The sequence below is a fragment of the Tribolium madens genome, unplaced genomic scaffold, assembly GCF_015345945.1.
Source record: "Tribolium madens isolate multiple individuals breed KSU strain unplaced genomic scaffold, Tmad_KSU_1.1 Scaffold_96;HRSCAF=242;Tcas5.2_LG5, whole genome shotgun sequence".
Lineage (NCBI taxonomy): Eukaryota > Metazoa > Arthropoda > Insecta > Coleoptera > Tenebrionidae > Tribolium > Tribolium madens.
In genome coordinates this window covers 3,386,296-3,413,333 of record NW_025401068.1, presented here as the reverse complement: position 1 = coordinate 3,413,333, position 27,038 = coordinate 3,386,296, and the positions used below count along the sequence as shown (strand labels likewise).

At 32.5% G+C, this 27,038-nt stretch overlaps 9 protein-coding genes and 1 non-coding gene across 18 annotated transcripts in view; 4 read left to right on the top strand and 6 right to left on the bottom strand.

Moving 5' to 3' along the window:
• Positions 1–63: 63 nt before the first annotated feature.
• On the bottom strand, positions 64–1,116 carry LOC123013528 (stromal cell-derived factor 2). The gene is made up of 3 exons (XM_044412095.1): positions 956–1,116; positions 452–814; positions 64–399 (listed from the first exon to the last, which is right to left on the bottom strand). The coding sequence occupies exons 1-3, from the start codon at positions 1,029–1,031 to the stop codon at positions 173–175; spliced, it is 666 nt and encodes a 221-aa protein (XP_044268030.1). The 5' UTR covers positions 1,032–1,116; the 3' UTR covers positions 64–172.
• On the top strand, positions 1,079–5,826 carry LOC123013527 (phosphatidylinositol 4-kinase type 2-alpha). Its single transcript, XM_044412093.1, has 5 exons — positions 1,079–1,825; positions 1,875–1,993; positions 4,541–4,741; positions 4,795–4,926; positions 4,978–5,826. Exons 1-5 carry the CDS (start codon positions 1,609–1,611, stop codon positions 5,665–5,667), a joined length of 1,359 nt encoding a protein of 452 aa, XP_044268028.1. The 5' UTR covers positions 1,079–1,608; the 3' UTR covers positions 5,668–5,826.
• Positions 5,824–6,333, bottom strand: LOC123013529. Its single transcript, XM_044412096.1, has 2 exons — positions 6,177–6,333; positions 5,824–6,123 (listed from the first exon to the last, which is right to left on the bottom strand). The coding sequence occupies exon 2, from the start codon at positions 6,117–6,119 to the stop codon at positions 5,895–5,897; it is 225 nt and encodes a 74-aa protein (XP_044268031.1). The 5' UTR covers positions 6,120–6,123; positions 6,177–6,333; the 3' UTR covers positions 5,824–5,894.
• LOC123013522 (beta-catenin-like protein 1) lies at positions 6,277–8,278 on the top strand. Its single transcript, XM_044412088.1, has 4 exons — positions 6,277–6,383; positions 6,437–6,637; positions 6,689–6,943; positions 6,999–8,278. The coding sequence occupies exons 1-4, from the start codon at positions 6,354–6,356 to the stop codon at positions 8,184–8,186; spliced, it is 1,674 nt and encodes a 557-aa protein (XP_044268023.1). The 5' UTR covers positions 6,277–6,353; the 3' UTR covers positions 8,187–8,278.
• Positions 8,279–8,890: 612 nt separating this feature from the next.
• LOC123012573 (dual specificity protein phosphatase MPK-4) lies at positions 8,891–11,745 on the bottom strand. The gene is made up of 2 exons (XM_044410592.1): positions 11,543–11,745; positions 8,891–11,494 (listed from the first exon to the last, which is right to left on the bottom strand). Exon 2 carries the CDS (start codon positions 11,478–11,480, stop codon positions 10,563–10,565), a length of 918 nt encoding a protein of 305 aa, XP_044266527.1. The 5' UTR covers positions 11,481–11,494; positions 11,543–11,745; the 3' UTR covers positions 8,891–10,562.
• Positions 11,746–12,032: 287 nt separating this feature from the next.
• Positions 12,033–13,954, top strand: LOC123012651 (E3 ubiquitin-protein ligase rnf168-like). The gene is made up of 3 exons (XM_044410704.1): positions 12,033–12,371; positions 12,425–12,935; positions 12,987–13,954. The coding sequence occupies exons 1-3, from the start codon at positions 12,062–12,064 to the stop codon at positions 13,513–13,515; spliced, it is 1,350 nt and encodes a 449-aa protein (XP_044266639.1). The 5' UTR covers positions 12,033–12,061; the 3' UTR covers positions 13,516–13,954.
• On the bottom strand, positions 13,940–15,197 carry LOC123012652 (MICOS complex subunit MIC27). Of its 4 annotated transcripts, none has more exons than XM_044410705.1 (5): positions 15,066–15,197; positions 14,740–15,016; positions 14,445–14,690; positions 14,090–14,394; positions 13,940–14,017 (listed from the first exon to the last, which is right to left on the bottom strand). In XM_044410705.1, exons 1-4 carry the CDS (start codon positions 15,078–15,080, stop codon positions 14,111–14,113), a joined length of 822 nt encoding a protein of 273 aa, XP_044266640.1. In that variant the 5' UTR covers positions 15,081–15,197; the 3' UTR covers positions 13,940–14,017; positions 14,090–14,110. The 4 variants fall into 4 exon arrangements, with proteins under 4 accessions (XP_044266640.1, XP_044266642.1, XP_044266641.1 ...); XM_044410707.1 differs by having other exon boundaries at positions 14,267–14,394; XM_044410706.1 differs by having other exon boundaries at positions 14,090–14,286.
• A 623-nt stretch (positions 15,198–15,820) lies between these two features.
• Positions 15,821–15,894, bottom strand: Trnat-agu. The gene has a single exon. It is a non-coding gene; the product is annotated as a tRNA-Thr (tRNA).
• A 446-nt stretch (positions 15,895–16,340) lies between these two features.
• Positions 16,341–20,708, bottom strand: LOC123012711 (serpin H1-like). The gene is made up of 5 exons (XM_044410798.1): positions 20,062–20,708; positions 18,563–18,745; positions 17,239–18,507; positions 16,877–17,024; positions 16,341–16,548 (listed from the first exon to the last, which is right to left on the bottom strand). The coding sequence occupies exons 1-5, from the start codon at positions 20,212–20,214 to the stop codon at positions 16,415–16,417; spliced, it is 1,887 nt and encodes a 628-aa protein (XP_044266733.1). The 5' UTR covers positions 20,215–20,708; the 3' UTR covers positions 16,341–16,414.
• A 916-nt stretch (positions 20,709–21,624) lies between these two features.
• LOC123012322 (maternal protein pumilio-like) overlaps positions 21,625–27,038 on the top strand; it is a 45,779-nt gene continuing 40,365 nt past the window's right edge. For 5 of the 6 annotated variants that reach the window (XM_044410161.1, XM_044410165.1, XM_044410163.1 and 2 more), the window contains exons 1-3: positions 22,111–22,264; positions 22,436–22,626; positions 23,318–23,551. In XM_044410161.1, the coding sequence (XP_044266096.1) occupies positions 22,246–22,264; positions 22,436–22,626; positions 23,318–23,551 (444 nt within the window). In that variant the 5' untranslated portion in view covers positions 22,111–22,245. Of the gene's footprint in view, positions 21,928–22,110; positions 22,265–22,435; positions 22,627–23,317; positions 23,552–27,038 lie in introns of those variants that run through there. The other variant, XM_044410162.1, reaches the window with a different exon arrangement.

Genomic DNA, 27,038 nt, shown 5'->3' with positions numbered 1-27,038 from the left:
AAGATTAAGTATTTCTGTTAGTAAAAATGTAGGGATTCAAAAGGTAAGTGAATAACTCCCAAATATGTACAACAATGAAGTTTTGTCTTCTATTCCTGTCACAAATATCACAATAGAAATTTAAACAACTTTACAAAATTAAAAATAAATTAAAGCTAAGTACCTAAGAAGATTATAGTTCTGTGTGTGCCATGTGCATATGTTTTGCTGCAAGATCAGGAGCATGTAGGAACACACCTTCCATAGTTTGCCAATGAACTGCCCCTGTGGATGACCTAACCCCCACAACTTCCATTTGACCATTAATGGGCCGCCCAAATGTCTTCCCAGACGCTGATAAATACATATCAGTGTCTACATGTTTAAGCATGACACTGTCATCTCTTTGCCAATTATCACCTTAAATTTTGTTTAATCAGTTTTTTAATTCAGCGGTCTTGGAGATTCATACCAGAACAGATGACGACCCAATGATCCCCAGTATCCCCCTCGCCGTTATCCCCATAACAACTAATTTCCTGGTAGCCACTCAAAGGACTAGAGAAATGATGAGAATGTAAATTCTTTTTTGTTTCTAAATGCTCCAGTCTAATTGTTGAGCCGCATTTAATTGGCTCCCCTCTGGGACATACTTTACCCGACTCGGCTTTAATTACCCAGTGACTATTGATGTCTTCTTGGACTTCAGTTGCGGTGACCGATTGCTGGCCACTACCAGTGCCGTATTTCACATCGTGGGAATGTAGCCGTACTTTATGATCTGTGTTCATTAATTTCACTACAGAGCCACATGTTACATATCTCTGTTTTGCAGCTGGAAAATAATTAAAAGAAAAATTGTAAGAATCGGTTTGAATTTGAGCCAACGTGGTGGTCTCCACCAATCAGAGAGGGCCACAACAGAACACAGAATTTCTAACTAATATTTCAGTCCATTTCATAGCAAACAATTTACCTGTTACTAGTGCAATATTACTGAGAAAAATAATAATTAATATCACTCCACAGGCTATTTTCCGCAATATTTTCATCGTTCCGGGAAATTTGACAAACGACACTGACACTAGTGACTTTTCAATTGCTACAGTGCTGCCAAGATTGTGTCACCAATTTAATTATAAAAAATGATCACTAATAAGAGGGGAAAGAACGATAAATAATTGTTCTCGTAGAGATAAGATAAGAACGAAATACATTTTTATTATCTTGTTACTCATACGTGCACATAATACTGTGTTTTTAGACGAAAATACGAAAATTGTGAGTGTAAATATTAATACCAACCATTAACCAAAAATTCCCATTGAAGCGACGTTTTTGTAAAATTCAGTTCGGCCTGTCATCTGTAATTAAAATGATGATACTTTTGAGTGTTCGCAGTGCAAACTCTTGATTTTAATGCGATGTTCTTATTGTCACGTTGTAAATAATTTGTAGTGATTTTACGTTAACCTCTGCTTATTAAATTCTAGTCAATTAAAAATGCGCTTCTAATTCTAATGCGACTCTTTTTGTACAGTTTTAAATTAGTGTAGGTAAAGGAAAAAAATCCATATCATTTATAAATGCTATCAAACACATTGAAATTAAAATTAAGTAAATCGGGTGATGAGTGCCAGTGAGACTGTTCCTATTCTAGCAAACTCTAGTGTGACGGTAAACGAAGTGCACAGTGCCTTGTCAGTTACATGTAGTGATAGTTCAGCAGAAGACGTACCTTTGGTCCCCGAGGTAATTTTTGAACCAGCATTGGATTCCCCAGGCTTAAACAGAGAATCGCAGCCTCTCCTTGGAGGGCTGGATGTCTCTTACAATCAATTTCCAGGTAATATCAAGTTTCATTGTGGTCAGAAATTATCTATGTTATTTTGCAGATGATCCAAATTTCAGCGATCTGGTGTGGCAGGCCGAAGTTGCCATCGATAATGGCATTTTCCCAGAACGAATTTCTCAGGGCTCTAGTGGATCCTATTTTGTTAAAGACCACTCTGGAGTTAGTATATTTTTACAGATTTTAGTTATGATTGCGTATGGACAGCAGGTGGGACAGAAATGTAACCACACATATCAAATATCTTACCTAACCTTGATGAATTGGCTGTACATGTGACCAGTATAATGTTCAAGTTTTGATCCAAAAATAAGGTTTTGTGTGGTTTTTGCAGAAATCTTCTGATATGATACAAAATTCTGGCATTTTATATGTTTTGACATTTTGACAATCACCGAATTTGTAACTTTATTGCACAGTTTTAGTGAAGTTACTATAGAATTGATTTCTAAGAATTTTTGGAAAAATTGTAAATGACCTGTTTCACGTTCAAAGATTCACCATGAGATTACACGAGTTTTTCAGATGTATTTTGGTTATTTTGTTGTTTTTTTAATCGTGACTGCAATTCGTGGAGGAAGAAATAGTCAATTATTTTGTTTTTGTTAATAATGATTAACTAAATTACTTTCTAAACAGGTTATCACAGGATTATTTAAGTTCCTAATAGTTTACAACGTCACACTTTATACAAAATCTGTAAAACAAACTCTTCAACTCATTAACTCTAAAACCAATTTTGCCACAGAGCAATTTTCTTTGAATAAGTAGCTTTTGAGATATGCTCGGTTCTCAGAATTAAGATTTTTGTTATGAAAGCTATGGTGATACATATTTTTAATCAAAAGGTCCGGGATTTCGTTATTTGGTTTTTATTAGAAGAAATTCAATAAAACCTAAACATCTGGTCGTACACTTTACTGCTACAATTATTATTGAGTATGAGTAAAAATTTATTAGTTCGTTAAACGCTTAAGTAATGTTACGTTTTGGCACGTCATTTGTTATTTATCGGTGTGAGTAATGATTAAACAAGAAAAGTAAAAAACTTCAAATGTGATGGACTTTATGATTTTTTAGAAAAGTGATATCGTGAGGTCAACTTGCTTGATTTGTTTTGCTCAATTGTTTGTTTTTCCTTGTATGTTAATTAATAAATACAAGGGACGACATATTGAGCTCATATAAACAGTGGAATTACGGGGAGGCACTATTATTAAGTTTCATTCAGTGCCATTGGTAAATTCCCGACAAATTTACATAATTATTTTGCGAATATAAATTTCACACTCGTATTTAGTACAAATATCTGGTTTGATAATAAAAAGTCACATATTCAAAAACATTGTGAAAGAATCTGTAACATTCGAATGTAGGGCTTAACCTTTAACACTGAATAAATAATTCGTTATCGGAAAACTTTGACTGAGTTACACCGTCTAGACTTGTTTTGGAGTTAAATTAAATTTAGTCTTTATTTATTTATACAGGGTGTAAGGAAAAAATGTGGACAAAGAGTAACCTGAGATTCCTCAGGTTAAAATAAAGCGATTGAACCCAACTTGCATCGTTTAGAAGTTAAGAGGACGCCAAAGTTTTAAAAATTATTTTCGTTTTTCTTTAATAACTTTTTAATGGAATAATCGATTTTTATGAGATTTAGTACAGGCAATTTGATATCAATGTTTTGGTACTTTTTTTGGTATAAAGTACTTACTTATTAACAACTTAACACATTTTAACCCAAAATTTTGTTATACGTAATCCGCGTGGCGTAATTCTTTTTTTTTTATTGGAAAGGTACATTGTTTTACAATTTTTGTATTGGCCTTGGTTTAAGAGTAAAAAATAATTTACGTATACATGTCAAGATTTTGGACGTTGACAGTTTATTATTATTCTTTTTAAAGTTGTTTATTTTTTTATGTATGTTTAGGTTAGTTAACAATAATGTGATTAATAGTTAATTTAAATTAAAAAAAAAATTCATTTGCTTCCTATTACTTTTAAATGATGCAACTTGGTATAGAGGTAAGTTGGGTTAAATTAAATCGCTTTATTTTGACTAGAGAATCTCAGGTTACTCTTTGAAACTTTGTTCCAGGAAGTACCTATTTAAAAATAATGGATGTACAGCTTGGAGCGTTTTTTTATAATTCAGCTCTTATAAGCGTTGCAAAACTAATGAAAATTGTTTGAACTACATTTTTAGATTTCAGTAGCAATTAGTAATCACTAATCAGTGTTAGCTTGACCACATTTGGTATTTACATTACGTTTTGTGACGATTTATTCTGCAAGATAATAAATGAGTATTTAATTATACTTTTTTCATTGATGACTAATAAATAAACTAAATATGATTGTGGCACAATTACTGAATTGAACAAGAGAATTGAATTGTTTACAATAATTGATGCGTGGTTGACATGTTTTTTGTTTTTGTTTGTTTTGATTTATAAAGTAATACATATTACACTGTTTTCAATTTCCATAAAACGAAAAAATACATAATTATGAGAAAAATAAAAATTCATACATAATTGTGGTCGTTGGATTCAGACAGTGGAATTTTAATATATAATAATTTTATTAAGTTAATAGATTTTTCTATTAACCTTAAGAAATTGTTACATTTGATGTACTTTGCAGTTACTTATAAATATAGGCTAATAATTACTGTAAAATCAACATTTTGATCCGTTTCAGAAAATAATCGCTGTTTTCAAGCCGAAAGATGAAGAACCTTACGGCCGTCTGAATCCCAAATGGACGAAGTGGATGCATAAACTGTGCTGTCCTTGTTGTTTCGGTAGATCATGTTTAATTCCAAATCAGGGTTATTTATCAGAAGCTGCAGCTTATTTAGTCGATTCAAAACTTAATCTCAACATTGTACCAAAAACAAGGGTATTACAAGCTTCTTTTAATTAGAGCTACTTTGTTACTATTTTTTGTCGCAGGTCGTCAAATTAGTGTCAGAAACTTTCAATTACCCTAGGATAGACCGTCAAAAAGCGCGAATGAAACGAGCAATTATGGAACAATTTCCTAACGTGGGATTAAGGTTTAACAGGATAGGTCTCCCACCGAAGGTTTTTACATGTTTGAATTCCTTGTTTGAAAAATTAATCGGAATTTTTCAGTGTGGCTCATTCCAATTGTTCGTAGATGGCTACAAGGATGCTGATTATTGGTTAAGGAGATTCGAGGTGGAACCGTTACCTCCGCGAATGGCTCAAAAATTTCAACTTCAGTTCGAGCGTTTAGTTGTTTTAGATTATATAATAAGAAACACGGATCGGGGAAATGATAATTGGCTTATCAAATACGAACATCCTACGATTTCAAACGGAAACGGTCCAGTAGAATTAACTGAAACCACAGAGTGGAATCTAGTTCATTTACCTGAGATTAACATAGCTGCGATAGATAATGGTTTAGCTTTCCCTTACAAGCATCCAGATAGCTGGAGAGCTTATCCATACCATTGGGCATGGTTACCACAAGCTAAAGTTCCGTTCAGTAAAGAAACGAAAGATTTAGTTCTGCCTTTGTTAGCGGATATGAATTTTGTACAGGATTTATGTGATGATTTATATTTACTATTTAAGCAAGATAAAGGCTTTGATAGGAGTCTGTATGAAAGACAAATGTCAGTGATGAGGGGCCAAATTCTTAATCTTACCCAAGCTCTGAAAGATGGAAAATCTCCAGTGCAGCTGGTCCAAATGCCAGCTGTTGTCGTGGAAAGGTCACAAAGCCAACAAACGTCTCGATTTTTCAACTTTACACAACGCTTCCAGGACAAGAGCCCCTTTTTCTCATGGTGTTAACAGATTTGTTTTTATATATTATATATTTTACGAATAGGCCAGATTTTTAATACACTATCATGTAAATGCAGTACTATTTGCTGTTATTTTAACTAGGAATTTTTTTAATCAGATTATTGTTATTTTTCTTATCGGTACGGTTATAAAAAGAAAAACTGATGAAATTATTATTTATTAAACAAAAACAAATGGTACTACAATAAAACGTATATTGATTATCTAACTTTTTAATCCTTTCTGACTTTTTCTGCTCGTGGGTCATCATGACGAATTACAGTGTATTCGACTTTATATCGTCTGTTATCCCCATCTTTAACATTGTAATATAAGTGTAAACTAAAAACCCCCATTCCAAGCCCAATAAGGGCCATTACACCACTGCCCATCACATCAGGAATCTCATGCCATCCTCGTTTCAGTAAACCAATAGATGCTCGACCTGACGCCGACATTGTGCTACAAAAACTAATTATGAATCCCCGAATTTAATTAACTAGGGCCACACATACCTGTTATATAATTTTTGTTGTTTTTAATAATCACAAAATAACCCCCTTATGCAAGTTTTGACAGTTGTTATGTCAAATGTTTGGTGGGTTTTTATTTTTTATGTTGGTATTTGTTTGTCAATTTGACAGATAAACAAATAAGAGGTTATAGTTGAGTTTTCCAGATTTTCTCTAAAAATGGATATTGGTGAATTGTTGGACTACAAAGTAAGTCAACAAATTCTGTAAAAACAATTTTTAATACAAAATTCCGACTGTAGCCCCCGCAAGGTGTTAAACGGCCGGTTGAAAATGAAAACGATGAAATTGAAAAACAGAGAAAAATGCGGCGAATTGCGCGAGATAAAGCGAACCGAATGTCTCGTGCCGCATCCCCAACACCCTCAATACAAACTTTAGACCAAATATCGGAAGAAGAAAGACAAGAGATTTTAAAATTTGTTGAAACTGAACAAACTGAAGTATGACACCAAAATCAAACTCCAGTTGTTTTCAACTTGACTGTGTTGTAGGGAGAAGTCATTGATGAAGCGGCAATTAAAAGAATTGTTCTGAATTTTGAAAAAAGGAGTCTTAAAAACAGGGAAATGAGAATCAAGTTTCCAGACTCTCCTGAAAAGTTTATGGAGAGTGAGCTTGAATTGCACGAGATTTTACAAGAAATGAGGGTTTTATCAACTGCACCTGATTATTATCCCCTGTTGGTGAAGCTACAGGTTATACCAAGCTTATTGGAATTGTTGGCTCATGACAACACTGATGTTGCAGTAAGTAAAAAATCAAATTAAAAAAAATATATGTAGTGAAATATTTTGGTGTTAGGTGGCGACAGTGGAGCTGCTCCAAGAATTAACCGATGTCGACATCCTCCACGAATCTGAAGAAGGCGCTGAAGCCCTGATTGACGCTTTGCTCGACCACCAAGTAATAGCTCTCCTCGTCCAAAACTTGGACCGTTTAGATGAAAAAGTGAAAGAGGAAGCCGACGGTGTCCACAACTCCTTATCAATAATCGAAAACTTGACAGAATTACGCAATGACATTTGCAACGAGGCCACAAAGCAGGGCTTGCTCCAATGGCTCTTGAAGCGACTAAAAGTCAAAGCCCCATTCGACGCGAATAAACTCTACGCCAGCGAATTACTCTCAATCCTGCTGCAAGATAACGAAAAGAACCGAACTGCTTTGGGCGAAATGGATGGAATCGATACTTTATTACAACAGTTGGCGTTCTACAAGCGCCATGACCCCTCCAGTGCCGAAGAACACGAACTTATGGAAAACCTATTCAACTGTTTATGTAGCGCATTGATGATTGTCTCGAATCGAGACCGGTTTCTCAAAGGCGAAGGTTTGCAGTTAATGAATCTGATGCTCAGAGAGAAGAAAACGTCACGGAATGGTTCACTCAAAGTGTTGGATTATGCAATGTCGGGCCCCCATGGCAAAGACAACTGCAACAAATTCGTGGACATTTTGGGTCTACGTACAATTTTCCCGTTATTTATGAAAACGCCGAAGAAAAACAGAAAGAAAGTGTTGTCGACGGAGGAGCACGAAGAGCATGTTACTTCGATTATTGCGTCCATGTTGCGGAATTGTCGCGGGTCACAAAGACAGAGACTCATTAGCAAATTTACGGAAAATGATCACGAGAAAGTCGACAGATTACTAGAGCTGCATTTCAAATATTTGGAAAAAGTGGAAGCCATTGATGAAGTGATGGATGAGGAAAACGGGGTTGAAGATGATGATGCGAGTTATATGAAACGATTAGAAGGAGGACTGTTTACGTTGCAATTGGTGGACTATATTATTGTGGAAGTTTGTGCTGCGGGACCTGCCAGTATTAAACAAAGAGTTATGCAAATTCTCAATCTTAGAGGGGCCTCGTTGAAGACGATAAGACACATTATGCGAGAATATGCCGGGAATTTGGGGGATGAAGGGGATAAGGAATGGAGGGATCAGGAGCAACAACACATTTTACATTTGGTCGATAAGTTTTGATATATTATTGCCATGATTTTAAGTAAAAAATATTTCATTTGATATTGTTGTAATTTCTGCATCAAAATGGTGTGATTAAAAAATAGAATTAACAAATAATGACTTTATTCACAGTCAGTGGATTTTTTAAAGCTAGCAACAAAGACACTACACATAACTCAAGTACATACATTTCTTCCTAAAACTAATAACAACAGTATAGGCGGTATGTTGATTGTATACTTTATATTTTTTATAAATTGTCTTGGCCACCTACAGGTGCGCCAGAACTCGCGCCCCAGAGAAAAATAAGCTAAGATACCACGAACATGGAAAAAATGTTAAAAAAAAATATCTATAAAAATTTCGAAGTTATGAGGGTTTAAAGTTTGCACTTTGACTCTATTTATTTCTGTTGGAAAAATAAATTTCCAAGTTTTTTTATATATTTTTGCTATAGGTTATTAAAAGAGGAAACAAGGAAGCTGTATCCTAAATTGTAACTCTGTTCAATGTTATTTGTAGCTTTTATTGACAAAATTTTTGTCCCTTTACTAAATAATTGTAAAAAAACATATACAAGATCATCAGTATCATTAAATAGATATAAAAAAAAATGTCAAATGTCAAAAAAATAAATGTCAAAATTTTTTGACAGATAGAATTTTTAAACATTTTTTTCATGTTCCTGATATCTTACCTTACTTGAAAATTTTCTCTGGGGCGCGTGTTCTGGCGCACCCTGTATATTCAGATTTATTAAAAAGGTCAATACTGATTTTATCAGGTCTAAAAAGAACTACTATATGGGCCTATTCAGAACAATTTGATTATTAAGTAGGTAAAAATCAATAAATTTTAGAATTAAAGGAAAATATAGGGAAGAGAAAGCCGTCTTGTACAAAAATTAAAGTTTATCTGCAAACAGTAAAATAATAACAATGTGCCGTAGAAAATATACAACATATACTCCAAAAACGTGCACTTTGATAACCAATAATGAATTCCTTTTTTTTTATAAATTTTAGAAGTATTAAAATGAGTCATATTTAAATGAGCACTAGTCCCTTTGGTCCTTTTCTGGAACACTTTAATGAACTGTGTGTTCGCATTTAGTTAGTTAATTTTTAAAATTTTAACATTTATTAATCTCATCTGGCATCACTGCTTCCTAGAAAGATGAATCGCCATATAGAAGAAATTCTGGAGAATTATCCTAATTTTCTGAACGATGAGCATATAATTAACATTTTTAGTAGGTTGATTACACGTGGGAAAATAAAGATGAGAAAAAGCACCTTTTATAAGAATCTTGCCTAAATTTTTTGCAGTAAAAGAAGTCAACTACAGTAGAAGAAGAGATGGGTGCTATTACGTAGTCAAATATAATTTTGATAATGGTGATGACCTACCAACAGGAAATGGGTTAAAACCATTAGATATAACGTTTTAATAGTCAAAAGGCGACTCCTTTTTTAAACTTGAATTCGTGCCTTAAGACTGGTCTTATGAAACTTGTTTTTTAATATAAACCTCTCATTGTGATATTCATGCATTTGTGATACTCATATCACAATGAGAGTCGTTGTACAACTTGTCTTTTAGTAAACTATTAAATTTAGCTATACACGTCAGGACATGGCGTCCTCAGCACTATATGCCTTTCAACTTGTGAAATGTAAAATTTTAATTGTTTAAACTTACCAACAAACATGCAAATTTGTTTATTTAAATTAGTTTTCGGATTGAAGATAACAAGATGTCTTACCGAAACTAGTTTTCTATTTTAATCAAGACAACTTAATTCAATTGGTGGGCTACTTCTAAAATTTATTGATTTTGTACTTAAAAATCAAATTCACAAACAGGCCCATATAATAGTACAATTGTTTTAATTAAAATTAATAAGAAAAAAGAAAGAAAATGAAGAGTCGATTATGGTATCTTTAGTTATATACATATTTTATAGTTATTTTTTGTATAGATACATGAAAAGTATTGCTCTAGTATACTATGTATAACTACTTTTTAATGGCAAATTACACAAAAATAGGTTTTAATACTTTTTTCCACTATGAACACAGTGTCATCAAAAACTTAAAATTGTGCTTTGAAAAGTTTTAATTACTTTCCTTGAAACATTACGAAGACAATCAAATTTCAGGCAAAAGTATAGCCGAGGAAAATTTTTGATAACACTGTAGCTATAACAATATCACAATTTTACCACAAAATACAAACATGATTATTTTAAGTTGTTAAAGAAACATTTGGGTTTTTTACAATTACCAAATGAATTTCTTTGAAAAAACCTCCAGTAAAGAATTACCACAACAACAAAAAATTGGAAGACTTTTCTGGGGGTAAAAATTATTGTTTCTCATCGTAATCAGGTATTCAAAATGTCATTTCAACGTTCTTCACAACATTGGTGAAATCAACTTTGGATGGTGTCAAATAAAAGGCAGGAGCTACTTGGACTCCACAAGGGCACTGACAACCCATAATCCAACTAAAAGAGCCAACTTTGCTGTTGCATTTTGGACAATACAACTTCTCCTGGGTTGTCTGTGTTACATTCATCCAAGCTAGCGGTTCAAGAAAATAAGTTTTTGTACAAACCTCACCCCCACTTTTGTGTGTGATAAGATTGGATTCAGAAGCCAAAACTCTGCGACATTTTTTACATCTATAAACATTGGGCTCTGGCTGCGTTTGAGTCAATCCAGGATCAAATTTGATCAAATCCATGAAATTCTGTGGGAGGATTTTCACTTTCTTCACATGATCAGCGGCGATATTTAGCCTAAATATCTTATACTTCAAATTGTTTGGGTCGATTTTGTAACCCATTTCCCTGTATAAGTGTAGCTGAGACACAAAACCATGATTTGGATACACTATACTTCTTTTTGCTTTGACTTTCTCAAAAGCTTCCTTGTAACTTAATTGGTATTTATTCATAACGTAGGCTATAACAACACTTGCGCTTCTGGATACGCCGAAATAACAATGAACTAAAACAGCCCCTTTGGACACGCCTTCCATAATAAAAGCCACAGCATCGTCAAAGTGACTCAATAAATCTTCTTTAGGTTGATCAGACAGTTGGATGAATTTTGTGGTAATATTTTTTAGCTCCAGAATTTTTCGAGGTAAGGGACAAGTGTCTATTGTCACAATATGGGTTATTTTGTATTTTGCAAGAGTGCCCACATCTTTGGCAGCAGATAATGAACCAAGAAATAAATTTGGTTCTATTTGGTCGATACTTATAGGCGACAAGTTGCAGTCAATTCTGTGTAGTACATCCATTTCGTCATTTAAACCTGAAACGCTCACATAAATAGTTAGATCACAAATAGCCACTAACATACCTTAAACTTCCACAATATGTTAAGGTTAGATTTTAACATTTTAAAGTCTAAATATAGACAATATGCGTCATTTATACTATCGACAAAGTCTCACTTCCTTTCCTTTATCATATATCACAACCCAATCTTGTATTTCCAACAATCGCTTTAGAAAACAAATTTACTGTAAAAATGAAGGTAAAAATACAGATTTATTTCTCTGATTGACATTTGACATTTACAGGTGCGATCGAATTTTACATAGCAACAATTTTACAGTAGTACAGCAAAATGTTTCACGTGCAATGTGCACAATTTTGTTGTTGGTCCATTGTAAAATTTTTAGAAACAGCTTCATTGTTAAGTAAATAAAAAAGAATCACTTCTTTATTCCGTACCACATATTACTTCGTCGTATCTGCAATGGTTGAATTTTAGTTTTGAATAATTTTAATTTTAGTTCAAATGACCAGTCGGCGTCAAAAGTAAACGCTTCAGTGGAGGGGCAAATGTCAAATGTCAAAGAGAAGTAAATAAAACATGGCTCCTAGACGTGTTAAAATAAATAAGTTTGATTATAAGAAATTAAGTGCAAATGATGTGATTTGCCCCATTTGTCGAAGCATTTTAATAAGGCCGATAACTCTTCCCTGTAGTCACGGTTTTTGTTCATCGTGTTTCGAAACCACAACACAGAATTCAAACCATGTTTGTCCCCTGTGTAGGGTGAGGATTGGTTCATGGCTTAGATCGGCTACAAAGTCGAACAAATTAATAAACGAGTCCTTGTGGCAAGCAATCCAAGACTCCTTTCCGTTGCAAGTCAAAAAAAAGTTAAAACAACTTGAAGGTAGGTATACAAAACGAAAAACATAACCTAGTCTTCCAAAGGTGATGTTTCAGGTAAAAGTAAGGAAAGATCGGTCGGTAACAATAAAACTGATGAGAAAGTCTCAAAAGCTGTTAAAGCGCAAACAAATAACAATAAATTTTGTACAAATAAGAAAGCAGAAGTGAAGGAAGTTGATAAATTGGTTTGTGTTCCTTCAACTTCAACTACTAATCTGGGACTCAAAAATAATCAAACCATCCCCATGAAAGATGAAAAGAATGAAAGAGCAACTTTCTTCTTGAATAATTTTGCCACAAAAGAATACACTTGTAGAATTTTGTGTCAAAATGTGAGTTCAAAAGATACACAAAAGAGTGAATCTCAAAATTTAGGCTTGAAGAAAAACAAGAGGATACAAAAAATAACCGAATCAGAACTATCAAATGACAGAAGTAACAGTATTGAATCTGAATGTTTATATTTCAAACCTATTGATTATCGGCATAATCCACCTTCTGAAGGACTAGCCCCCATAAAAGTTCCTACTAGAAAACCAAATATTAATGCTAACGCGAAAATACTGTGAGTATATGTTTATATACAACAAATTTTTATAATAATTGTCATTTTCAGTGCACCTTGTGGCCAAAACCAGATCAATATAAATTCCCTACAATCAGCGTTTGCTCGACTATTCTCTCCTATTCTACCAGAAGAAACTAAACAAATAAAAAATTGCAAAAAAGAAAATATTCAATCACAAATGTCTTCTCAACAAGATGCTTCCCTTCCCACAAAAAGGAAGCATGAGAGAACTGTAAATAAAGCTAAGAAAAAAGTTAAAACAATTCAAAAACCAACAGAAAATCAATCATTGGAATCAAAAGAGAGTCTCACTATTGATTTGACAAAAATGTGTGATTTTGATATTTCGTTAAGCAACTGTATGAAGAAAATCAATCTCAAATCGGGGAAAAATCTAATGACCGAGGAAAGTCTTAAAAGGGCATTACAAGAAGAAGCAGATTTTGAATTGGCCACTAAATTGCAACAAACCTTCAACCAGTCTCTAAAATATTCCACAAGGAGTGCCGTTCTTAAAAGGATGGCTTCGACTAATCAAGTGAAAATGGAAGGAATGACACCATATAAAGTAAAATAAGTTGTTTTTTTATATTTTTTTTGAATAATTGTTTTTGTTTTGAAAAATCTTGTTTATCACGGAAATACAATGTTTAGTTTGTTGCTGTACTTTGGATAGTGATTAAAAATCATTTCATTGTGTATTTTGCAACTTTATAAGGTTTGTATAGTTTTCTAATACGTGATTAATTTTTTCAAATAAAATTTACGTTTAGAAATCTGGCAGTTTGCAGCTAATCTCAGTTTATTTGTAGGTGATAATGCATTTGTGATGATATATTTTTTTAAAATGATATTATTGTTATGATAGTATTAAGCAAAAATCAGTCATTGTTTTAAATGCATTACTTTATTCCTAATTAAGTTTCGCTGTGATAGCAGCTGTTTTATTTTTAATAAAATTAAATCTAAAATAAAATTGGCTTATTAAAGCAAAAACAATACTTTCGTAATAATTTAATCGTAGACGTTTCACGGTCATTTACAGTACATTATTTTCCTTTTCCTGCAGTTTGAGGGTTCTGAAACAAACATAAAATGGTGCAAAATAATCTGACTTAACGACAGCGAAGACACTGAGGCAATGATTTTACCATTAGCAAATTTAAAATAATTTAGGGGGCGTTATTTTCATCGTGATGTCCAAGACAAGCTCCTATTGGACAATGACAAGACTGTGAAGTCGTTTCATGCGTTTTAGAAACGATCAATTGTGCATCAGCTTCAGTTAATTCTTGTGCACTTACAACACTGCTAGCAGTTTCAGTTACCTGTTTTTCCATTTCGCCTCCTGAAACAAGAGATGAGGCTGATTTGGTGACTGTATCCCAAGCTTCAGTCAAACTGGAAGGAAGCTTTGGTAGAGTTGGAAGTTCCAGTGGTGGATCATCCTTTTTAACTTGAAACATACTCTCAACTTGGCTTTTATTTCATACCATTCATACATACCACCATATGCAAAGTTGTACGCAATCACCGCATATTTCCTCGCTTCTGCGATGGCAATTTGCGAATACTCTGACGCCTCTTTGGGGTAGCAGACTGCAGCCATGCCAAGGGCCCCAGTCGCAGTATACAATGTGCGTTTGAAAAACCGCCCTCTCAGTCCGAAAATAAAACCTGTCAAGCCACCAATGGCTATAGCCCCAGCTTTGGGAGTGGTGTTGTCTTCCTGTCTCAAATATTTGAGCAGCCCTGTAATAATCCAATCAAAAATGTTTCAATTTTAAATTGACGAAATTACATTCTGCATTGTCTTTGCTTTGTTCAAGGTAGTCCATACCGACCCTCTGGTACGCTTTAACTTCTTTATAAACATTTGTAACTTGTTCTCTTACTGTAGCAAAACCGTTTTCCAGATAACTTGGAACTGTTGGTTCAGCATCTTTGGGGACTGGTGGAGGGTCTGGGACGTAGATTGGTAAATCACTCGGTCGACATAAATTTCGTTTTTGGGCATCTTGTTGATATTTTTCTTCAGCTACTAATGCTGCCGCCGGTATTAACACTTGCTTTAAAAACTGAAAATTCAATTCAGTCGTATATTTTTTAGTTTTGATATAAACTTACTCTACAGGAATACATTGTTTTGGGTAATTTTGGGCACGAACAAATCACAAAAATCTGTTTTTTTTTTTAATTTTAGGTTTTGTTACATAAATTTGACAGCTGAAGTGACTGTCATATGTTTTTAGTTGTAACTGCGCAGGCGTGCGCACAATTTAATTTAATAATTAGTACAAATTTCTGATTTAATTTTTGTGACGTTTTTCTTACTTTTTTATTCCTGGAATTTATAATTAAAACTTTACGTACAATATTACTTTTAAAGTTTTTTAAATCACGTTGGTTTGCGTCACATCAACATTTGTCAAAATTTCACGAAGACATGTTCAACTAAATTAAAAATTATTCGACCAAGAAATGGTATCATACATTTATGAAGCAATCGGTAACATTTTGGGAGTAGAGAAACCCCCTGAAGAGCTCGGAGATCCCATTGATTTCGAACCGGGACTTCTGCTAGACAGTGGCATATCATGGGTTTATGTATGCAAACCTATAATTTTTTTCAGTTTTTTTATTCCAGTACTGTTTCAGACTTTTAGAAAAATGTTGATTCCGGTAGAAATAAGATCAAACAAATTGTGTCCATCTCATTGCGATTGTGATCGTGCAGGAAAATGTAAAGTGTGATAATAATAAATTCGGCAAGTAATAGAACAAGACTCGTTCTCTAGACTAAACTGTACTTTTTGAATATTTTATCATTAATTAAACATGGTCTGTTTTTTAATTGTTGAATTTCTCGAAAAAAGTGTTTGAGGCCCCGGCGAGATTCGAACTCGCGATCTCCTGTTTACTAGACAGGCGCTTTAACCAACTAAGCCACGGCGCCTTGCATTTCAAATTATTTTCAATGATTTTCACACAATGTTTATTATTTTATCTTAATTGAAATTTTTTAAAAAAATATTTGCAAAAAATTCTCTGTCGTTAAATATTTTACTTAAACATTTCAATTTTCTATTTAGAGTTTCAAAAAGTTTTACATGTTTAGTAAAGAAAGAAAGTTGTTTATTTATTAAATATGTCCACATGTACAATTTATTTATAGCTAATTTAAAATAAACTTTTCAATTACAAGCCACTTATTTTATCTAATTCTAAAATCAAGCAGATTTATTAATTAAAATTTTAATAAAATGTCTAAAAATATTTGTCAAAAATTCTCTGTTGTTAAATATTCCGGGAATAATAATATTTCAACTTTCTACTTAGAGTTTTAAGAAATTTTACTTATTTAGTAAAAGGAAAAAAAAAGTTTATTGTTTATTTATTAAATATGGTGGTTACATCTACAATTTATTAATAAGCTAAATATAAATAAACATTTCAACTACAATAAGCCACTTATGTTACCTAATTCTAGAGTTAAGGGGATTTACAATTTTGCCCATCATCAGTGTAACGTCGATTTCTGAATCCATGACGAAGTAAAGAAACGGATGATCGGCTCGAAACAGCACCGGATTATTTCGTTGCAGATATCCTAAAACAAAAATGTTTTTTTTTGCATATTTCCTCTCAAAGAACCAGGCCAAAACCATCATTTTAGCACCACACGAAATGTCCCTCATAATTTCCCAACGTGACATTTTGTAATTCGACAAGCTTAGTTAGTGTTTAAGCTAAACAATATCTGTAATTATCAAACAATTATTGTGTGAATGTACCGCGACATTTCATCTATTTAAACGTTTTGTTGCATCATTTGAATACCTTTTTTTTGTCTAAGCCTGATTGCGTGAAACAATTTCGCAGAGAGAGCAGTTTTGAGATAAACGATAATGATAATAATTATTTTCTCTTGTACTTACGATTATTATTATTCATCATAATTGGATCCATGTAATTTCGAATGTTCACAGTTATGGCTTGTTCGATGTTTGTTACATAAATGTTTCGGTCGGGGGTCATTTGGGAAAAATCGGCCTGTCGCGGCTCGAACACTTGTCGAATACCCATCTGAAAAATAGAAGTATAATAATTTATCATTGTTAACACATTTACATTAAAAAACGTTATGGTTTTGGGTTTTCTTTAGCTGTTATTAATCATAATAATTATAAACATTTGCTAATCTCACCGATCAGAACCTTGGCTCTGAAAGTTGGTGCAAAAATTTTAGCCACGTAAAAATGAACCAAATTTTTCGCCACAGAGTTCAATTAAACCTTACCTTTTGTAATGTCGGTGTCAAAACAACGAATCCTTTCAACATGAAACTGGGTATAATTGCTTTCACATGAGTGTAGCTTAAATTATTTATTATATATTTTAAGTTACCATTCAGTCTTAAATCACAAATCAGTTTATTAATATTTTGTGGATTTTCCGGGAGAAGTAACAGTAGATAATATCTCGCACTGTCTAAAGGAAATCGAAGAGCTAAAGTCTTCAAATGTGGGATATAATGAAACGGTAAAACCGTATCGTAGGTCATGTAATTAATATTGCCTTCTTTATACATCCCGTTAATTAAAAAATACAAATCATTTTCTGAATTGTATGGTGGAGGTCTTTGTGTAATAGTATGGTCGTCATAATATCTCGCTATGATATAATCTACAACAGACCTTGTAGTTCGATGTAAAGTGTCATTAGTTTCGTTTTCATCTAGATATTCAGTGGTTTCATCTTGGATTTCATTGGTTGAACTATCAGTGGAACTATTTTCAGTTTCTTCATCTGTTGTAGTAATTGTATCAAAATCTTCCTCTGTAGTTTCCGTGGTCACTTCTTCTGTTACAGTAGTTGTTTCAGTAGATGTTAGTTTTACTGTTGATGCTTTTTCTGTTTCATCGCTTAATTTAAATTCAGTTACAGTAGTTGTTTCAGTAGATGTTGGTCTTACCGTTGTTACTTTTTCTGTTTCATCGCTTAATTTAAATTCAGTTACAGTAGTTGTTGGTTTTACAGTTGTTACTTTTTCTGTTTCTTCGTTCATTTTATATTCAGTAGTTGGTTCAACCGTTGTCGTTACTTGTTGTGTTGTTGTAACTACATTTGATGTAAAAACTTGCGTGGTTGGTGCTGTTGTAGTAGTAACAGTGGAAGTGGGGATAAATTGTGTCGCAGTTACAGCAGTTGTAGTTGGTGTAACAGTTGTGGTTATTGTCATCTCTGTTGTAGTTGCTTCTGATCTAGTGATTCTATCATTCTGAGTCGTCATTTCTTCTTTTGGAACCATATTTTCAGTGATAGATACAATTTGTGTTGTTGTTGAAATACTTTCTGTGGTAACAGTCGGCATATTTGTTGCACTTGTGGTAACTTCTTCAGTTGTTGCGACAGTGGTGGTGAATAGATCTCCAAACACCGCATTATTAAAACTGTTGATGTCAAATCCGTAGAATTTTAAAATATCTTCATATTCCCGATTCAGAGTTACGTTGTCGTGACTTAAAGTGAGTCCAGAGAGGAAGCCTTCTTCCGGAATAAAGTAACTCTGAAAATTTGGAATTATAAACAAATATAGAGGTTGAGATACAAAGTTTTGTTACTCTGAGATGTCTGTGAATATCTCGCAACCCAATTCGAATAACGGAAAGGTCAGAAGGAATATTCGCAGCTTGTTGTATTTCATAAGCTGCATTTCCTCGAAGCCCTTCTTTGAGGGCAACCAAAACACTCACAGCACCATATGGTGAAATTGCAATGTTGTTATCGTTACCTTCATTATGTATCTGGAAAAAACCAGATTGATAGCGGGGTGGTTCATAAATAATAATACTGGAAAGATCAAAGATTCAATGAAGGCAAATCTAATTTGCTGACTCACACAAATTACTACTTATTTAAATAAGATGATTGCTACTGTAAATACATAGTTGAGGTATTAAATAAATAGTGAGTATAATTTAAAGGTCAATGGCAGATTTAAACTTAAAAAAAAGAAGAAATATAACTGTCTACCTCTGATTTCGGGACTTCGTGTTGTCGTTTTTATGTTTGTGTCATTATCTACTGATTATCAAATTCCGAAAATACTTGTCTGACGGGATTATTTTATTCATTGTGACGACATACGACGGGAAAGGAAGAGATTAATGATGCTAATTCGTGTATTTTAAAACTGGTTATTTAATAAATACAATAAAACTGAAATTAGTTTATTTGGTTAGCAAAAAACTCACAGAAATTGTTAATTAGGTTTGAAAATTGTATTATTAGACTTGTTCAACACTAGGCTAATTTATCTGTCAATTTCGAAGTGATTACCATATCCGTTTATTAAGAGTTCTAGTGGATATAAATAGGTGTAATAATAATTATTCTTGCAGTAACTCCAACTAAAAATTGATTATAAAGCCTATTAATAAACCGTGTTATAAAATACAGGAAAGACAAGCAGGAACATTATGACACGGAGAAGTTGCATTTTGTTTGGCAAGGAAAAGTTTTCTAACATCCTCACTGATGGTGTAAAATGATAAAAATATATTGTTTAACACTGACATTGCATGTTATACTAAACTAATTTGTCTTAATTAAAAAAATATCTAATAATTGTTAAAGAAATAAACAAGAAAACAAAGTTTTTTATATTAAAATAAAGCAATACGTATAAAATTCTTTATTTTTAAATGTAAATGAGCTGGTATTAGTCTACCGTGTAGAAGTTTCCGGCAAAAGAATAAGATATTATTAAAAAAAAAGTGTGTTAATTTTAGTCAGCTTTTCTACAAATAATCGGCGACAAATTGCACCAATAAAACGCATGTAAGCAATCAATAGTTTAACACAAAAGTTTGTACCTTTTTGTCACAATGTTATTGGTGTGAATAGCAAAACAACAATGCGACAATGTTGGAGAATAAATTTAATTTATTACTGCTATTAAAATCATAAAAGAATTTTAATAAAAATGAAAGGTACGCATAATACCATGTTTATAATTTAATTTAGTAATAGTAAAAAAATTGTAAGAACGTCAGATTTTTTTGTTTGAATATTTATTTACTAATTGCTTTGAAGTTAAAAAGCTGTATCTTTTACTTGCCGCTAGTAATTTCAACGCCAAGTTGTTGACCACATCGACCATCACGTCTTGTGGGATTTTCTGAAGTCTTCGATCCGAATTCCACGAGTTTTGATATCCATGACACTTGTTAATTATCAACAATAATAAATAGAAACACACTTGCGGGATCATATTATTTCCCGCTTTACAGATAGTTCCTATCGCAAGCGCGATTCAGAATCAACTGCAACATAAACAACAAAATTGCTGCGAGAGACGATAGACTTGTTGGATTTCAGGTGTTATTTTGGAGAGATGCTACAGTGGCGCAGAGGTAATTTAAAAAATTACAGGTATGACTACAGGAGATTGTGAAATTTTAATTGGATATCTCCTGAAACATGGGTGTAATAACCGACTTTAATTTCGTATATTATGTGTTGTGGTTTTAATAAGGCAATGTTGATGATAGGGAGGTCCAGTATGTCTAGCTGTCTAACTTCAAGAAGATTTCAATATGAAAATTTTGGGAAAATGGATTAATTGTATATGTAGTTTATTATGCAGCAAATTATAAAAACCTTGGATAGGATACTTAATAATCAATTTATTTCTATGCACATCTATAGTGCTATAATTGAAAATGGCATTGACTTCAAACAAATGCCACTGACATATTTTTTGATTTGTTCCTAATGATGTTCCTAACTAGTGGTAGACAAAATTAAAATTTTAAAAATAACAAATACAAGCATATAAACACATTGTTCGTGAGTTTTATAATAATAAACTGTGGCAATGTAAAGAAAATAAATAATAATGTTAATTATATACAAAAAAAATACAATAATAATTACAATGTAAAAAATAATAAACAAATTAAATTTGTAGGCAACCAACCTTACAGAAGGACGTACTAGAGTTGTCTGGAGTTGTGTTTTTTTATAAATTACCAAATACTTAACTGACTTTTGCAAAGGTTTTTCAATGTTCTTTATCATCGAGTTTATCATCTTCACGTATCAAAAGTACCATTAAAAGTCCAGTCAAACCCATTTTTGTGATGTTATCTTTGATCTTTGTTGAATCAACATTTCCTTTGAGTCATTGTAAACAAATAAAAAAATACATTTGCACATGTAAAGAAGTTTCAAGAAGGTGTGACTAGTTTTGCATTTCGAGCAGAACGACTCAAGAAATCTCTTTCCGCTTGTCGACATCTTAAAACAACTGGTTGTTAAATTAAATAATTAGCAGCAAGGTCATTGGGGGTTAATGACTGAATTGACGACATGTTCGTCGATCTGAAGACATTGATTGACAGTGCATGGTCAATTACATTGAGCATTAAGACGTTTTAATTAACAATTAGCCAAATGTTACAACTTGATGAATGTAGATTTAAGAAGATTTTTTTGAATATAAAATACCTACACTACAGAACTTTGAGCATTCAGTATTTTTTGTGTTTGAAATTAAATTATATAATAGAGAAGTAAATAAATGGTGGCCTATCCGAAACTACTGATGTATTTTTGTTTGAAATGTTTGAGATTCAAATTGCGCGCGCAAGGAAAACAGCCGTTTTGAGGTGCGCGGGCGACAAATAAAATGGCGAGCGTTTTATTCAGAATTTGCTGTCATTTTTAAATCTGCAAAAATCAAGCTGTATAAATGGCGTAATCCGCGAATCTTGTACATTTTGTAAATTGTAAATAGTTTCTTGTATAGTTAGTGGTAATATTTTGTGTTGTGAAGCCGATTCTAGTGTATAAATCTCAATCGAAAATAGTGTTTGTGTCTCCTAAGAAAATCTTTAACAAAGCCGACGCCGACTCGTAGAACATTAAAAATTTCAGAAAATACACTTTGTTGAAGCACACGGCATTCATCAATTAACAACAGGTACTTTCATTAATGTAATTAATAATGTTTTATTTAATTTTCGCATAGTTTCAATTGATTTTCTTTGTGTTTGTTGATGTCAACGCCATTTGTTTGTTACCGGGGAATCTGAAATGTCATTTGGTAAACAACTGTCATAACTTCCACTCCCATCGGACCCTAATAAAAATGACTTGCCTAAAATGAAATTAATTAACGACTCCTACAATACTCCTTTAACAATTCAGCCAGAATTTCGCCTCGAATAAGATCAACATGCAATTGGCTTTGACAGCTAAACGACGCAGTGTCTCTAAATAATTAAACACATAAATTATTATGGTCTACATAATCCCAAGTAAATATTATGATTCAGCCTTTACACCTTAATCAATATTCAAATTACTATCTTTCACGTTGTTGTGCCTCCACCCAACTTATCATTTGATAAACCTTTAATTAGTGTTTTTAATTAAAGGTGACAACGAAGCGGGGGCTTTACTAGTCTAATCATGTTTTAATCTTGTAGTGACACCAATGAAGTGGTTGGGGAGCGGTGAAGGAGATGCAATTGTAAAAGCTGAAATGGACAGAGGGCCCCAGCGCACTCAAGATGATGCTGCAGTTGGTTATGTTTTCCAAAGACAACCAGATCCAGAATTTCCATCATTCGGACCAAAGCAGCTGCGTTGGGCTCTTGGAGACGACAGTATTATTGATGTTAGTGTCTTTACACCTTTTGGAAAAGTGGCGCGTTTGTTATTAGTTCTACAATCATTAAGGTGTGCTGCATTTGCATAACAAAAAAGCACCAGAACATTAGAACATGCGTGTGCATTTATTCATTCAGATATTAAACAGAGAATGTATGCAGTGCAGTCATGTTGTTTGTTTTTATTCACATTTTTGTAATAGAATAATTCACTACAAAAGTTTTGGTGGGTGTTGAGATTCTGAACATTTAAAATATTTAAGTTTTTTGTAATTATTTATTGAAAAATATTAAAGACAGTCAATGAGAACACCTGCCAAAATTGAATGACGTCAAGCAGGTAATCAATACACAACTTTGTTTTTAAGGAAACAACACTTTTACCTTATTTTTAACTTTTTGAAATCTATAATCGCATTAACGATTAAATTTTTATATATTAATTTTTAATATTAAATGTAGCTCAAAGTTTCAATTAATAGTGTTTTTGCTATATTGTTTTTTTTTATACACATAGGTTATTTTGATAATCTTTTATTACAATTATTAATAATGTGTTATTTAGATACAATTAGATTTTTTAATCTGCAAATTTAAACAGCTTTTTTTTCATAGTTTATATTCGTTGAAAAATTGTAGCAGTTTATTTTTGATGGATTAACATATTTTTAGATTATTAATTTGAGTTACTTTTTGTAGAATCATGACAAGTGGAAATACCCAGTCAATAGCAAAGTTGGAACTCCTCCCAACAGTATGTCATACATTGGAGCAAGTTCAACGATGCCTGGCCTTTATGATTTAGGGCAAAATAAGTCAATTCCTTCTGAACATTTGGTCTATATGTCCAATCAAATTCCAGGAGGGATGCACATGCATCCGCAGTATTTGCAACAACCTCTCACGCCACAAATGCAGATGCGGCAAGGGCCGGTAAGTTCATAGTTTTAAACTATAAGTTGTTGAAATGACTGAAATTGGAATTAAAAAAAGAAATGTATAAGAAACACATATTTTTAATTTTCTAATATTTAGCTTAAATTAAAAAACTAAATTTGAGAAACGTTTGAAAAGATTGTTTATTACCAATAAAAAATAATAAATTATTGTTAAATATTTTATTAATTGTGTAAGAAATCGTTTTGGTACAAATACACAGTTTTGTTAAATGAGAAAGTTTTTTGCTCCTAAAGATGACAAAAAAGACGATAAGGAAATTGAGTAGTATGACAGAGAGCAGACGTAAGGATAACCAACTTTATTTGTTAGTCAACCAGACTGAGTCGGCTGTATATATCGAGTAAGTTTGACATTGAGCAATCTTTTGTTTATCTCTTGTGTGATAAGCAAACGTCAGAAGACACATCGGTTTACAGATTGGCAACACTGATCTTCCTCAACAATATTTATAGTTGAACTAAAAATTTCAAACTATAGATAAAAAGTGTAGAGTACATAATTTGTTAGCTGTTTATGAAGAAAACGTACTGATAAGAAAAAATTAATCAACTCATCATCGTCTTGAAATATTTATGTGCTTTATATGCATATTGAGTTTGAATGAAATTAATTTAATTGTGTTGTAACCTTGCGCCTTGACTTACTGGCCCGTTTAATTCTTGCCAAATGTCTAGTTTGGCTTACTGTGATGAGCTGTGGTATTTTTTTAGGTATATGCGTTTTTTTTTTAATCTGCTTTGAATTTATTTCAAACTCATAATATAGAACTGTGTACTCTGTACCTGAACGAAAGCTTTTTCAATGAAAAATACACTGCGACAATGGGAAGTACGTTAGTACTGCATATTTGATTGAAATTTATTTTTAAATTTAGCGGAAAAGCGGATATTGTATAACAAGTTGATAGTTCTTTGAAAAGTTGAGCATATTAATGAAGCGAATTAAGATTTGTTGATACGAATCAAAAGTTTTTATCACTGTATAAGTTGCGTATTTATTATAATATCGTAAGGCCAAACATGCAATATATTAATACGTCAGTGTTTTAGTGGAAACTGTAAAAATTTTTATTTAAAAAAATGTAATTGGGATTTTTGTGAAAATGAAGCTCAAAATACAATATTATTACAGAAGTGAATCATTGTTTATGCTTGTAAAGAGAATTAGGTTAGGAGTTTTTAGAAATAAAGTCATCAATATTTGATTAATTGTATTTTTGTTTACGTTTACATAAAAGTTTGGTAATTGTGTGTACTACTAATAATGATTTATAGGAACAATAACTTTATGAATATTCGTTTTAAAGTGATTTTTTCTGTTCCATTCTAATACAAGTTTTGCAAAAACAGTTTCGTTAGCAAAAACGAGGATTTTCGCAGGTCACATATTTAAATAATTTTTAAATTTATTTGCAACCATATTCATATTATATACTTACACAACGTGCATTCATAAATAACTACGAGTTGTGGGAACAAAAATTATTTAATTAAAAGTTTATCTACACGTTTTTCTGGTCAAAAATGAATGTTTAGTTTCAGGTGTATTTGAAATTAAAAAATATATATTAATGTCATTAGTTTGAGTGCATTTATGAAAAGATGTAGGTTCTTTTTTTGTCAGATACCTGTATTCATCAAGTGGTAGCGTATAAAAATGACAATAGAAGTACATACTCGTAATATAAATCCTCAATTAACTTTTATATTCTAGAATAAAATGCATACCATTTTTTTACGTTTTATGAGAGGAATAACTTTGTATATGTAATAAACCATACATTTTAAAGGTCATTGTGAGAATCTTTGAGAAATGAATCACTAATTGTTTTTTCGTAAAAAACGTGAAAATAGCTATTTATGTATCTAGTAGCAACATAGGCTTTTAGAGAACGAGGCGGCGAAGGAGATTTTAAAGGCTTAATTTCCTTAAGATCGATTTTGCGGCGTGTTTCGAAGTTATTTTAGAGAACGAATGCAAAATAGTGTATCATTGTGATACGAGTAGTTTATGACACGAGACACGCAGTGGCGAGTGTTACAAATGCACAAGTATCACAATGAGAAATTGTAACATGTGTTTTTATACTATTTTTTTCTGTTGAGTGCTTTTTAAATTGAATTTATTATTATATTCGACAGTTAAAATTAAAAATCACTTGAAAATAGCTCAAATTACATTTGTTTTGATAAAATACATTGATCTACAATTTCTTATTCTTATTTCTTAAAAACGACAGTATGCAGACAGTAGTGGCAAAAGTATTGCGTAAAATGTTGCCAAAAACAGTGTCATTTTGTGACACCGAAATAGAAAATACTTATTTATTCTACGAGTGGATTTTTAAACCACGACTGTAACAAGTGGTTTATCATCCACGAGGTGGAATAAAGCGTCCGATTTACACTCAAACGAGTTGAATACAACATTTTATTCTTTGAATTGGACTCACTGAGGCTTAAACTTGCTTTAAATCTGTTAAAAATAATCTGACGTTTATTGAGAAATGCCAAACAGTTGTCAAAACTTTCTTACACGGGAGAAAAACCGTAAATTTTGAGTGTCGAAGAATAATAGTATACAGGGTGATTCAGATAAGATAATGAGCCTGACGATCTGGCAATGCAACCCAAAAAACAAATTCCATTTACGTCTTGATCTAATTTTAATTACGATTTGCATTTGCAATCCCAGTTATCTCATGTTGCTCTGACAGTCCTTTGACAAGCAATTTATGATTTATAAAAAAAAAACTGTTTGCCTACCTTTAATGTTTCATTCGTTCATACATTTTGTATTGGGTTTACACCGAAAAGACTTCTCTAATTTCTCTATCATTCCCTGAGAACTGAATGGCACTAATGATCGTTCTCTGCACTGATGTCAGACTGACATAAGATGATAACTTTGATTCAACTTACAAATCCTAATTTCATTTGGATCTAAGGCGTAAATGAAATTTGCTTTTTGGGTTGCATCGCCAGATCGTCAGGCTCATTATCTTAACTTAATCGCCCTGTATTAAAGTACAAGTTGCAGAAGGTATATTCAAGCACAAATTTGAAATTCCAAAACGGCTGTACAAAATAAAAATAATTCATATTTTCACATTTGAAAATGAATTGTGAAGAAAGTCCGTCACTAAAATTAAATTACCGCGAACGACTTATTCCAGCACGCAAATGACGTCATTTGGGTGCTGGAATAGACTTATTCTGACACCGAAATGGAAAAAAATATTTTTAATTACTGTTTAAAAGTACAATTGCGAACATTAAATTTTGGTACAGACTTGTCAACAAGAAATTACCACCTAGGATTTGAACTTTTAGGAAAATTACGTTTTTCATGTTGTTTGTAACTAGTGTAAACGATGGGTTAAACGAGGGGCTGAAAAATTGGTGGTGGATTATTACATTTTGGGTAAATTTCTATGACGTTGAGGATGGCGGGAAAACAA